This window comes from Pinus tabuliformis, chromosome 7 (genome assembly GCF_031772625.1).
Source record: "Pinus tabuliformis cultivar Carrire ecotype Pingquan chromosome 7, CPIR1, whole genome shotgun sequence".
Lineage (NCBI taxonomy): Eukaryota > Viridiplantae > Streptophyta > Pinopsida > Pinales > Pinaceae > Pinus > Pinus tabuliformis.
Genome location: NC_142293.1, coordinates 2,037,794,590 through 2,037,809,813, shown reverse-complemented (window position 1 = coordinate 2,037,809,813; position 15,224 = coordinate 2,037,794,590). Strand labels below are relative to the sequence as shown.

General features: G+C 34.4%; 1 protein-coding gene across 1 annotated transcript in view; it reads left to right on the top strand.

Annotated features, from left to right (window-relative positions):
* LOC149256692 (pleckstrin homology (PH) domain-containing protein) overlaps nucleotides 1-15,224 on the top strand; it is a 492,716-nt gene that overhangs the window by 392,109 nt on the left and 85,383 nt on the right. Inside the window, 3 exon segments of the mRNA XM_089460839.1 lie at nucleotides 2,069-2,195; nucleotides 2,386-2,607; nucleotides 2,723-3,082. Coding sequence (XP_089316965.1) covers nucleotides 2,069-2,195; nucleotides 2,386-2,607; nucleotides 2,723-3,082 — 709 coding nt within the window.

Here is a 15,224-nt window from a genome sequence, read left to right as displayed (position 1 = left end):
TGAGCTAATTCAAACGTAGGGCACCAAAAAAATAAATTAGAATTAATGATTAAAGTTACTCCATCCATACAAAAAAATAATAAGTAATAATCACCTCATTTTACAAAATAATTTTTTTGTTACATTATTTGCGATGTGAATTCAATGAAAAATGACAATAAGAGGGTGCATTTGAAAGTTAAAAGAGAAATGGAGTTTGTTGTCCAAATATGGAGAAGACCCTTGCATTGGTCATGTGCATGAAAATCATAGCAAATGGAAAAAACAAGAAGAAGAAAAATGTTGGTAGGCAAAGAGGCAAGCAAGAATAAACCAAGAACCTGGATCAGCGAGCGTGGCTCTGTGCAACGTTGGAGCGCCCAGAGGATCGAACTGCTTTGATACCAAATGAAGCGAACAAAGTTCCTTCTACAGATTAATTACTCCAAAAGACTTGGAATATCAAGATATCCATGATGATACAAATATTATATATTAAATATATGAATAAGAATGATGATACAATGAGAGTGAGAGGCTTGCTTATATACCAAGCAGATGTCTCTTCATGGAGAGTCATGTCTCATTTAGACATGACTCTTCAACCTAATTACTAACTACTTAATAATTATTTATGATTATTGTCATTTACATTATTTCCTATATATTTATTCATAACAGTAACAACCTCTCTAAACGTTGACATTGTGCCCAATTAGGGCTGCAAATGCCATGCTAAGGTGTTTTGAGGTGCCAAAATATGTGTAGATGCCTCGATGATCCAAAATTTGAGGGATAGTCCTCAAATCCACTTCAAATTCTCCTTTGGGGTCCCAAGTGTAGTTAGGGGACCATCAAGTGGTCTCCATGGATCTCCATGGGTCTCCTCTCCAAATTAGGGCTTCCTTTGTTGCAACAAGCCCTCCCTAGTCTCTGAATGGATGACCATTCTCAACTGGGCTCTGAATCAGCTCCTACCCATCAAGTTGTGTCAAGGCCAACATGGGGGCATACTGGGTCCAATGGTAGTCAGGATGGTGACCAATTATTTTTCGAGTTCTCGTCTTCTCATCTTATTCTTTTCATTCGAGTGATCATGAGAGCACATTACTCACTGAGAGTTAGAGGTCACTATCATCTTATCCATGTGATTCCATCTATGGATTTGGTGAGGAAAGGTACTCTCAAAATAATTTGATGTTTCCTAGTGTGCTTTGGAGTTGAAACCTTAAAGCATTTAAAAGAAATTAAATCGATCTAGCTCAGATTTTAAAGATTAGAACCTTGATTGATTTCCTTTGCCTATTCTATTACAAATTGAAGATTTAAATAAATTTTAAGACCTTGGCTTAGGTGGAGCAAGTTCTTTAAGAAATTAAACGTGAAAAATTCAAATTTGCTCAGAAACTTAAATTAAAGGGAAAAAATAAAACTTGATTGAAGAAAAAATGGTGAGGCTGGCCTATCGTTGGGCCATGGAGTCCTTTTCCTTCCTTGTCAGTGCTTCCTTGTTGAAGTGCAAAAGTTTTCTCACACTTAGAGTTGAAAGAAAAGCATCAAACTGAGATAAAAAAACTAACAGCTCTTCAAAAGGGTTAAATCTGTTTAAGTAAATAACTTAAGTCAAACAAGGGCTTCTCTAGACAATTATGAAGTAATAAGACAAAACTTGAGGCAATGGTTCTCCTAAATACAATCATAAATCTATTTAGACAACACTTACAAATGCCAAAACATAGAAAAAAGCTAGCCTTTGGGCATCTCTACCTTAGCCACAACCTTTACTGCTCCAAGATGCCAAGGCCATTTGATCTTCTTAGAAAATTTAAAGCATTTGCACAATGAAAAGAAAATGTAGTAGAGGCAAAAGCTTCTTCTTTATTCTCCAAGGAGTAAGAATGTGTTAGAGCAACACCTTTTATAGAAGAGGTGTTCTAAAACCATCATACAAATACAATGTGGAAATAATGATATTATTGGGGATTATCTATAGTTCTTCTTAGGTCAATGAAGAAAATGGAAGATGCATTTTATATGAGTGCAACATAATAGTCAGCTTTGGTTAACTGGTGTGTTTGTCTTGCAACAGTTTGATTGACATATCAGAAATGAGGCTGAAGTTTTCACTGGAGGCAGCACCTGACCAAAGACCCCATGGCATATTTGGCATTTGGACTCCAATAATCAACACTATAGGGAATGTATTGAAAATGCAGGTTAGCATGAAGTTTTGGTTAACCCTAAACATAAAGTAATTTTGATGACAAGTTATGACTCAGTAGTGGAAATCATAGCTTATTAATATCTCCATAATTCACTATATGCGAAGAATCTTGTCATTTTAAAAATACATTTCATATCTACTTACTAAAGAGTGGTTCTCATTGTAGTTGTTTGCTTTGTCAGATTCATTTCAGAAAAGTTGTTTGCAGAAACAAGTTTATGAGAAAAAGTTCTGTCATGTCAGCTATTACCAACCGAATTCGGAGAGATTTGATACATAATCCTTTCCACTTGCTTTTTGGAGTAGACGTGCTTGGTATGACAAGCTCAACTTTAGCAACTCTGAGTAAAGGATTTGCTGAACTTTCCACTGATGGACAATTTCTTCAGCTACGCACAAAGCAGGTGAATTTTAAAATCTAATTTCCAGTTGATCTAAATGCCAATAGAATTTAGGATTGTGAATTTGATGTATGCATATCTATTATCCTTAACACACCACTTTGTGGATTCTCCTTAGGGGTCAACTAGAAGAATTACTGGAGTTGGTGATGGTATTTTACAAGGCACTGAAGCTTTAGCACAAGGTGTGGCATTTGGTGTCTCTGGAGTGCTGACCAAGCCCTGGGCAAGTGCCAGAGAACATGGCATTATTGGTTTTATACAGGGTCTTGGGACAGCTTGTTTGGGTTTTGTTGTTCAGCCTGTGAGTGGAGTTTTAGACTTTGTTTCCTTGACTGTGCATGGTATTGGTGCAAGTTGTACAAGATTTTTTGAGATATTTGAAAACAAATCAACTTCAAATAGGATCAGGCTCCCGCGTGCAATCCGGGGAAATGGTCTGCTCGAGGTTTATGATGAAAGGGCAGCACGTGGACAGGTCTTTTCTTTTACATCTAAACCTTATTGTTAGTGCTTTTATTTTGAAACTCATAGTTCCCTTACAGAGCATTTTCCTTTCATTTATATATTGTAAGGTTAAATTTAAAATTAAAACAACTTTTGTAAAGAGACAATATTTTGGATATTGAATAGTTTCTTATTATGTGGAAATTTGAAGATAGCGGTACAATATGACTGTTGCCTCAAAATCTAGCAGGCTTTGTGAGAGGCTTAACAAAGCAAAAAAAACTAGACTAAGATTGTAACGAATAAAATATATATAAATAAATGTAAAATAATGTAAATGATAATAGGCATAAATAATTATTAGTTAATTAGTAATTAGGTTGAAGAGGCATGTCTAAATGAGACATGACTCTTCGTGAAGAGACACTTGCCTGATATAAAAGCAAGCTTCTTGTTCTCATTGTAATTCATTCTCATTATCATTCTTATTCTTATTCATACATTTAATATATAATATTTGTATGCTCATGGATATCTTTATATTTCAAGTCTCCTGGAGTAATTAATTTGAAGAAGGAACTTTGTTCGCTTCATTTGGTATCAGAGGAGTTCGGTCCTCTAGGTTGCTTAACCGGTGCACAGAGCTCGTTCTCCGATCCAGGTCCTTGGCTATCAAAATTCGTCAACCTTGTTGCCGTTCAATTGAAGCATTTTGCTCAGAATTTGGGAGTTTCTCCTTTTCTCCGTTTTTTTAGGCCTTTGGCCATTAAAATTAAAATTAAAAGAAAATTTGTTAGTTGGAGGGTCTCCAATTTGCTAGTTGACCTTTGGCCAAAAAAAAAAAATTAACCAAAAAAAATGTAAGTAAATAAATTAAAAAAAAAGGTTTAAAATCACTGGTTTTAGAAACAACCCATGGTAATTGCCCATGGTATTTTAAAAGTAAAAGGTTAAACAAAAGGGATACAAAATCTCATACCACATGATGTTTAATAATTTTTATGTGGAGAAGCCCATGGTTTCAGAAACAATCCATGTTAATTGCCCATGGTATTTTAAAAGTAAAAGAGATAAAACAAAAGGGACACAAAATCTCTTTATGTGAAAGGTAAGTTCTACTTTTTACTTAAAAAGTTTGGTGAACATCGTGACCTTGTCATATGAAAAGACGTGACCTTTATATTTATTAAGTGTGGTGACATCATAATAGTTTTGTATATTAAGTGTGGTGGCATCATAAAAAAAAAAAAAAAAAAGGTGAAAAAAATGGGATTTCTAAGTAATGAACAAAAACAATTCCAAAGAGAGGTAAAACAAGAAATCGCAATACTTAAGCGACAATACGCTGAATTTGTGGATATGCATCACAAAGAAATAATGGAAAAGGACGAAGAAAATTCTTGTCTCCAGGACCACATCGAAAAATTACTTGCACAAGTGAAGAAGACTAAGGTCACAAAGAAGGAACTCAAGAAGCACTTATCAGAACAAGAAGAGGAAACTTTGCGTTTAAAGAACTTCAATAAAAATTTATTAGAAGAAATCAGAGATCTAAAAGATGAAAAACTTAAAATCGAAAACACTGAAACTAATATTGATGAATTAGAAACCAAAGAACTTTTACGTCTCAGAAACCATAATTGAAGTCTACTCACTCAAATTAAGAAACTTAAGGAGGATAAGAAAGCATTAAAAGACAAGTTGGAACAATTCGCTCAAGAAGTATCGAAATATCCAGTCACAACAGTTCAAGTTGAAAATAAGGGAATGAATACCAATCTAGTGAATATGACAACTCAAGAAGAAACGACACTCTTAGTTGTTGTAGCTCGGACAATGAACTTCCCAAGTGAATGTTCCATAACCAACTCAACAACATCTTCACTAGAAGAAAATATAAAAATTGCCACATGCCCAATAAGGGAAAGCCAAACCATAAAAGTACCCTATCAGCATAGACAGCTCAACCATGCTACGTATCAGGACCATTCAGACCAGAAAAAACAAACTGATGTCCCAGAGAATAATGACGTAACATCAATCCCGTTTGATGTTAACAAGTAGTTACAAAATTCCAGTGATCACAATACTACACATAAGATTACTCTGGGATGGTTTGATCCCTTCTTAGTGCGACAATTTTTTTTGTAACTTAGAAGATCATATCAGCTGGTATCGACGAAGATGACTATTCCGAGACAGAAAGACTTTCGAAGCCGAAAAATAGATCAAGCCTTTTTCATCTACAACCTTTGAGGACAAATCTTTTTGAGGAAGGAGGCAATGTAACGAATAAAATATATATAAATAAATGTAAAATAATGTAAATGATAATAGGCATAAATAATTATTAGTTAATTAGTAATTAGGGTGAAGAGGCATGTCTAAATGAGACATGACTCTTCGTGAAGAGACACTTGTCTGATATAAAAGCAAGCCTCTCGTTCTCTTTGTAATTCATTCTCATTATCATTCTTATTCTTATTCATACATTTAATATATAATATTTGTATGATCATGGATATCTTTATATTCCAAGTCTTCTGGAGTAATTAATCTGAAGAAGGAACTTCGTTCGCTTCAAAGATACAATCATACAACAATGAGGTGGTTTCCACTATCACTTTAGCTCTCCACCTCCTGCTCTTTAGTAGAATTTCACCACACGATAGACTTCCCAATATATATTACCTAAATGGTTTTCTAAGTCAATAGGTTCAAGGTGATTTTTTTTAAAGAAATCAGCATCCCTCTTAGCCTGAGGGCTGGAGTGAGGTTGATGGTACCAAGCTAGCCTAGAGCTATACTCACTTAAGAGTTCACAAGGCTTAAAGCCAATACAACAATATTCATAGGCATGAAGCCATTACAACAATAATTATCAAGGAATTATAGCTTATCATGTCACCAGCAGGGATTTGAACTTGGGAGGGGAAATAATAGTTATTCCACCCAACCACCAAAGATAAACCCAATTGGCATTAGGTTCGAGGTGATGTACGCGAGTGGCTTAAGCAAGGTGCTTAGTTGGATTAGGGCACAAATCTTTATGTCAAGGAGAAATGTATCATAAACTAAGCCTTGGATGGAGTACTTGAAGCCTAGGGTTTCAAGATATGATTCAATAAAAATGCATCCAAGCATACAGCCACAATGAAAAGGTTTACTTAAAGGTATGATCAACAATAGTGTTATGAATAAATATATAGGAAATAACGTAAATGATAATAATTAATAATGATTAGTTAATTAGTAATTAGGTTGAAGAGTCATGTCTAAATGAGACATGACTCTCCATGAAGAGACACTTGCTTGGTATATAAGCAATCCTCTCACTCTCATTGTATCATCATTATTCTTATTCATACATTTAATATTTGTATCCTCATGGATATCTTTATATTCAAAGTCTTTTGGAGTAATTAATCTATAGAAGGAACTTTGTTCGCTTCATTTGGTATCAGAGCAGTCGATCCTTTGGCCGTTTCACCGCTTCACAAAGCTCATTCTCTGATCCAGGTCTTTGGCCATCAAATTCATCAACATTGTTGTCGTTCTAGTGTTTCGCTACCAGTTTGGAGTTTCTCCAGCTTGCTATTAGGCTTTTGGCCATTTAAAAAAAAAAATTATAAATAAAATACAAGAAATAAAAAGAAAAAGAAATACAAAAAATAGTATTAAAAAAAATATTAAACATATAACATATATATATATATATTATATATATATATATATATATATATATATATATATATATATATATATATATATATATATATATATATATATATATATATATATATATATATATATATATAAAATGACTTGCCTGCCATCGAGACGCCCCCGGCTGGCAAAGTCGTAGCACCAACCACCCACAACTTCACCATCCACACTGCTATCCGACGGACTGTTCGCCTCTGCCACCGACCAACAACCACTACTATCCATACAAAACTCCTATACACTGTACACTGCAGCCGTTTTCCAGTCGTTTCCATCACCCTTCTAGTGTTCAACGCCGCTGCAATTTCCTTCATCATTGTATACCACACGGCTGCAATCTATTATTCAACGACTGTCGTATTGTATGGTTCCACCGTCTGCAACCATTACCACTACCAGCCAAGACCGCCATATTATATTGAACCAGTTATTCGACCTGCATTAATATGTCATGACCTTACGAAAATATTTCGGTCACGTTTCTTGGGTAAATTGTGAGCCATAAAGGTTAGAGGTTATATATATAAGATTAAAAATATATATTTATGTATTTAAAATTGTATATATATATATATATTAACTATACAATTAATTTAAGTATTTAAAAAAAATTATTATCATTACTACTTAATTTATTTAAAAGCAAAAAAATAAAAAAAGGAACCAACCGTCATGAAGGATTTCCAAAATCTTTTATTATATGTGTTAGTACACTATTTAAAATCAAAGGATCACTTGCAGGAAGAGATATTATAATCTCTATTAGTCCTATTGAAGATAGTAATTATGTTAGTACTAAATGTGCTAACCAACTAGTAATTCCTGAATCAACAATAATAAAAAAAAAATTGCTGACACAAGTAACAAACAATACGACATAAACAATCTACAACTAAGTATTAGGATTATACTTTTACCTTGCACTTCATCGTGAAAACCTTATTTTTGACAATAGTGACTGTTGACCACTACGTGTCAACTACCCATAGCAGTACACCCCCTTTTTCACAAAAGGGACAACATTGGATCGACGTGTCCATGTCATTCGGCTATCATCATCAACCCGATCATGTTATGTTGTAAACCCAGTCTGCATGTGTAAATTGTAAATAATCTTAGCAGATCTGAGTCATGTATGTAAACTGCCTAGACAAACCTAATTTTCTAGTGATGATCTACGTTCTGGAATTTTTTTGTCTCACCGATCCATGATCGGCAGAGTTTTCCTTCAGCCTAACCCCAAAGCCGGAATGGATTTTGTCATTAGAATCTTAGAGGACTCCTAGTGTACTTGGTCGAGTCTATGTAAAAGTAATTTGGAAATAACTCTAACTATTTGGTTAGGTCATTACAAATTGCTTGATCTCCTAAATTATATTTGTGTCGCAGAACTAGGTGGTCTATGAGGGTCTATGTCAAATGGGTTTTCCCCCTTGAGATGTAAAATTGTAAAGTTCATGATGTAAAGTGTCTTGAGGGTTACGAAATGTTTTAATCGCCCTCATAAGTCCTCAGTCCTAGGACCTAGATATTTTTCCAAAGGCTAAGTTCGAGGATCCAAAAATAAAAAAATAAAAAACAATAGAAAATAAAATATATAAATAATGAAAAAAAAGAAATTAAAAAATAACTAAAAAAAATAATAAAAAATAAAATTTTATAAGTAAATTAAAAATAAATAAAAAATTTAATAAGTAAAATAAAATAAAAAATAATAATAAGCCAATTTTGACAAAATAAATGCAAAGTTTCAATTTTTAAATATATTAAAATGCATTTAAAATTTCGACGGATGAGATTAAAAGGGATTTTGATCCTCATGAAAGAAAGAAAGAAAGAAATTATTTTAATGTCCACGAGGCTAAAGATAGCCTATGGGACAGATTGCTTTTTCATCTGCTTGATGTATTCGGCCCTTTTTTTGTGAAGCTTCACAATAAATGCTCCCGTCTTCTCGACAAACCCCTCGTTAAATAGATTATCCCAAGAGCTAGCTGCCAGCGTATCTTCATAACTTTCCCTGTTGTCTTTGAAGGCCTCACATTCTAAAATGAAATGTTTTTCTGTTTCCACTTTTTCGGAAGCACAAAATATGCCTACCCTTTCCTCCCACACTTCCTTTGGCCTTTTCCAGCGCCCTGTTTCACAACGGAGTTGATGAGAATTAGTCCTTAACTGAGCAATAAGAATTTTGGCTCGAAATCAGTTTGACATGGATCACTTGAACTAGCCGTTGGGAATTTTTCTTTTAAATAGGGTGTCAGGGGTCATTTGAGATCAGATTCGATCTGAGAGTCTAGTGCTAAAGAAAGCTCTCTTGTAGTCATTTTTTGTGCAATAAAGAAAGACTTTGGGTTGAAAATCTTGCTGGTGTTACTCTTCTGGAAATGTTGTAAGATGATTAATTTTTCTGCATAATTTTATTTTCAGCCATTGATAATAGCTTGATGAAGATTGATTTAGGCACAGGTATCTTGTCTGATCTCTGGGGTTTGAATGATAGTATAGATTCTGAAATATAATTGCAGGTATCTCCATTTGATCTGGATTTCACTATTGTTTTCTCCCTCTATGTTAATGGTTGATTTTATGCTGTGTAGAAAATCTTTGTTTTTTTTGAGTTTACGGAGCGTTAGGGGAAGTTCTCGGTTGAACCAACCAACTCCCGGATTGCGTTTTCTGAAGGAGCCCAGCCAGTTTTGATCTAGGGATTATCATTTGAAATTTTTTTATGAATGCAAGAAGGGTTTTCTGAAGTATCTCACATTAAATTTAAAATTTTGAAAACATTACTGTGGATTATTGACAAATCTGGTTGCTTATCTGTAAATATTTTAAGTTTTTAAACTGGTTTTAGGGTTTTGAGGTTTGTTTCTTTCACATTTTACTTCTGGGTGTTCGGTTTTTGCAGGTTGCAGGTACATATTTTTTTGGAATTTTTTTCAAGGGTTTTCCATCAGGCAATCTGAAGCGGATTGATTTAGATTTTTTTTACAATTTCTGAGGAAATTTCAAGGGTTTTCTGCCGTTGCCTGGAGGGTTTTTTTTTAGCATAAGGATTTCAAAATCTTGTTTCATGTGTGCACTATTCAAACCTTCCACCCTCATCACATCACATCACCCTCTCCACGCTGCCAATCCCTTCTATACATGCAAATCCATTTTCAAATCCTGCAAAAAAAAAAAAAAAACGTTGTCATTCAAGGATTCATCACGCAGCAGCTCACTTCACCAGCGTTTTGCTATTTTTTTTACGCAGCCATCCCTACCACGCAGACCCTGCAACGCTGCCCCTTCCTTGCGCAGTTTCCATTGTGCCTTTATTACCTCACGGCTCCCATCCATTCAGCTATGTCTCGCCTTTGCTTGCAGTTATCCAAGCCCCTCACGTTGCCTACAATATTTCCACGCTTCAGGCCGTCAAATTCTCAAGCCTCACCACCTCAGACCTGCGTATTCATTTCGATTACCCTTGCTATCCATAACCCTGCTCTCCGCGTGCAGTCATTTCGCCTTCCTTCATAGCTGCCTCATACCATCGCTGCCTCATTTTTCTTCATCTCGCCTGCATCTTCTCCTCCCTTCACCTTATCCGCGGCAAGCATCTGCGTTTTTCTTTCAACCTCTCCACGCAAGTCAGTCCTAGAAAAACTGCGCATCTCCCTCCTCAGCCGATGCGTTCACTATCGCCTGCACACAGTAATAAAACATATTTTATTTACCACGCTGCCAATGTCATATCCATAGCCCCTTATTCGAGCTCAAAGTTTTGTCCGTCGCCTGGACCTGCACACGCAATACACATAGTTTTTTTTATTTTGGTTTCAAGCTTAGGGTAAGTATAGTTGGCTGGCATTTGATTTTTAGATTAGTGTATATATTTTAGGAGATGTGCGTTAAATTTTCTTTTTTTTTGTGTGATACGATTATGTGTTCTGTGTGTTTAGTTTTTTTTTTTTTTTTATGATTAGATTTTAAATTTCAGTTTAATTTTATATATTTATATTTATTCTAAGTTTCATTTAGTTTAAAATTTGACTCTTCCTTTTAGTCTTGTTTCATTTTAAAAATATAAAAAATGCATCAAAAAGTTCCTTTTTGGATTTTGGTCATAGTTTAGCTTAGGGTTTGATTTTAGAATTAGATATTTTTTAAAGATTAGTTTTGTTTCATAAAAATAAAATAAAAATAAAAAAAGTTCCTTTATAGTTTTAGATTAGATTTTTATTTAGGATTTTAGTTTTGCTTAATTCGTAGACTTGAAATTTTATTTAAAAAAATATATAAAAATTAAAAATTTTGAAAAAGGCTAATTAAAAATTGGAAATTATTTTTTAAAGTCTTTTTCTATTGTGGTGAAGTTAAATGTGCTTAAAATGTCTATATCTGGAGATTAACTATTTGAAATCTGCTCAGCATTTAAATTTTGTGGTTGTTTAAAGCATTGATTTTTCTTGAAGTTTAATTGTTGGATCATTATTAAGGTGTTGTACGTTTGTTGAACATCTTGTATCGCTTGGGATATTTCAGTGATAAATGATTGTTTTACATGGTTTATACTTCTGCAACATTTAATAAATAATCATCATTAACTCCATAAGGCATTGTTACATTAATTTCTAAATCAATCAAGTGCTAAATCGCCTTGTTCTGTCTCCCAACCCAACTGGTCCACAGTTGGTCTTCATTCATCCCATAGGGTCTACCCCTCTTTAGCTGTGGGAGACAGATTAAACGGAGAGATCAGGGATCAAAGTGACAGCCCCCGGTTTGAGCGTTGTCATGACAATCTGTGCGACAACATTTTTTGGCACCGTTGCCAGGAAAAGAGTTTTTCTGTACCTGGCATTCAACGACATTCATATTCTCATTTCTCATCATTCTTTCATCTTTCTCACCTCTCATTTGAGCTGGCAGACTCAACATTTTTTGGCATTGTTTGGATCTTTTCATCGTCTTATCATTCGTCATATCAGCAACTACTCTTCAGTTCGTTTCTTGTTTGGGTGGCGACTCCATTTCTTTTCATTTATTTTTCCCAGACAAGAAACCTCCCTCATATCTGGTTGTTTGTTGCTTTTTGGATCCTAGAATTAGATTCATTGTTCAAGTAGCGACTCCACTTCTTTCATCTATTGGTTTTCTTGAGCAAAGATCTCGTTCTATCATCCATTTGGTCCTTTGTTATTCATCATGGATTATTCGTTTAAACCATGTCATTTTACTGATGATCTCCATGATTTTCCGAAAGAGGCCATTTCTAAATTACCTTTGTTCTCAGGTGGTGATTCAGTCGCTGTTAGCAAGCATTTAAACAAGTTTACTTGTATAATGATCATATATTGTAGACTTCTTCAATATAATCATGAAGATGTCAAAATGCGTCTATTTGTCTTTTTTTAAGAGGGTGATGCTTTGAATTGGTTTAATAATTGTCCTGAAGATTCTTTCACTTCTTTACAAGACATTGTCAATGCTTTTAAAGATAGATATCGCTATCCAGATAGCTTGCCTTGTGCCCGTAAAATTGTGCAATAGAATGAAAATAATCTTATAAAAGGTCCAGTTGTCGATGAAAGATTTCAAGGCAATTCTTCATATCAGAATGTGCCATCCACCTGTACCATTGCAGATCAAATCCAAGATAGTGGAAAAGCATGGACAAATTATAAAATCAGTGTCGACAATGAAAAGGAAGATCAAAAGCAAATTATATAAGAACTAATGCGGCTGGTAAAAAATATGGAGATCAATCAAACTAATTACGCCAATGATGTGAGAACTTTATGCACCCACCTGGAAAAACGTAATAAGGAGATGGAGATCATGAAAATTAAACACTTTGATTACATAATTGACATGCAAAATCAACATGCTAAGGAAATTGAGGCCATGAAAACTAATCATGACACATAAATTAGTTTTATGCAAAGCAAGTTATCAGGCTTAGAGGAAAATATGACGACCATGCAAGCAAATCATAAGAAAGAGATAAACTCTATGCAGCGTTGCTTGATGACCATAAAGGAAAAGGACGATAGAGTAATAAAAGATATGGAAGCTAATCATATATGTCTTCAGAATAAGTTATTGACCATGCCGGGGAAATCAGTGCTATAAAGGTTGAACACTCTAGTCAGATGGATGCCATTAAAATACAGTTTCAGAAATTTCAACAGCAGTCAGAGGATGAATGAAACTAGGGAACATCAATAGATCAAGAGGTTATTTGTTACAGCAAGCTCCATCTTATTATGAGGTCCTTTGTTCCATTGAAAAGTGGATAAATGAAGGTGACCTGGATAAAAGAGAAACTAATAACAAGTTGATGCTCACACGGTTAATCCACCAGTCATAGAAGATCAAGTTATAACTCATGGCACTTGTGAGATTGATCCATCATCCTTGGCAGGGCAGATGCGGAATGAAGAAAGACATGTCACACATATCTTACATACTTCATCTGAGAGCTTTGAAGCAGAAAGTTCCATGTCATCAGTGATACAGCCTGCCACAAAGAAAAAGCGCAAGAAAAAGAAAATGAGAAGAAGATTTGATACATTAGACGGTCGCGAGCAGTTTGATTTTTGGATAGGGAAAAGTCCTACCGTATGCAGAATTGGACATGGCACATCCGACAAGCAACCGACAGATTTACCTGAAAGCAGGGAAATGCTCAATATACACTACATTGAACACATCTCTGATGCCATGGGGCATTTTCTGTATTTCTAACCCTTCTCCATGTTTTTTCAACATTTTATTTTTGTTTTAGGATTAGATTTACTTTCCTTGTTACTAGATAGTTAATAAATGAAGAGCTTATATCTTTCATGTGCTTAATGTTATATGATGAGTTTTTGGATGGAAGCTACTTTTTTTTGTTGTGTTGCGTGGGTGCAGATTCTGGATTCTCACATTCCTACAATGCAGCAACGTGTCCCAAAGTAGAGCCAAATGTTGACCAGTACGTGTCAACTACCCATAGCAGTACACCCTCTTTTTCACAAAAGGGACAACACTGGATCGACGTGTTCGTGCCATTCGACTATCATCATCAGCCCGATCATGTTATGTTGTAAACCCAGTGTGCATGTGTAAATTATAAATAATCTTAGCAGATTTGAGTCATGTATGTAAACTGCCTAGAAAAACCTAATTTTCTAGTGATGATCTACGTTTCGGAAGGTTTTTTGTCTCATCGATCCATGATGGGCAGAGTTTTCGTTTAGCCTAACCCCAAAGCTGGAATGGATTTTGTCATTAGAATCTTAGGGGACTCCTAGTGTACTTGGTCGAGTCTATAAAAAAGTAATTTGGAAATAACTCTATTTGGTTAGGTTATTACAAATTGCTTGATCTGCTAGATTATATTTGTGTCGTAGAACTGGGTGGTCTATGAGGGTCTATGTCAAAGGGGTTTTCCCCCTTGAGATGTAAAATTGTAAAGTTCATGATGTAAAGTGTCTTGAGGGTTAGGAAATGTTTTAATCGCCCTCATAAGTCCTAAGTCCTAGGTCCTAGGTGATTTTTCCAAAGGCTAAGTTCAAGGATCCAAAAATAAAAAAAATAAAATACAATAAAAAATAAAATATATAAATAATGAAAAAAAAAGAAAATTAAAAAATAACTAAAAAAAATAATAATAAAAAATAAAATTTAAAAAGTAAATTAAAAATAAATTAAAAATTAAAAAAATAAAATAAAATAATAAAATAATAATAAGTCAATTTTGACAAAATAAATGCAAAGTTTCAATTTTTAAATATATTAAAATGCATTTAAAATTTTGATGGATGAGATTAAAAGGGATTTTGATCCTCATCGACGGTCGAGATTAGTTTGACATGGATCACTCGAACTAGCCATTGGGAATTTTTCCTTTAAATAGGGTGTCAGGGGTCATTTGAGATTAGATTCGATCTGAGAGTCTAGTGCTAAAGAAAGCTCTCTTATAGTCATCTTTTTGTGCAATAAAGAAAGACTTTGGGGTTGAAAATCTTGCCGGTGTTACTCTTTTGGAAATGTTGTAAGATGATTTATTTTTCTGCATAATTTTATTTTCAACCATTGATAATAGCTTGATGAAAATTGATTTAGGCACAGGTATCTTGTCTGATCTCTGGGGTTTGAATGATAGTTTAGATTCTGAAATATAATAGCAGGTATCTCCATTTGATCTGGATTTCACTATTGTTTTCTCCCTCTATGTTAATGGTTGATTTTAAGCTGTGCAAGAAATCTTAGTTTTTTTTTAGTTTACCGGGGCGTTAGGGATAGTTCTCGGCTGAACCAGCCAACTCCCGGATTGTGTTTTCTGAAGGATCCCAGCCAGTTTTCATGCAGGACTTATCATTTGAAATGTTTTTATGAATGCAAGAAGGGTTTTCTGAAGTATCTCACATTAAATTTAAAATTCTGAAAACATTACTGTGGATTATTGACAA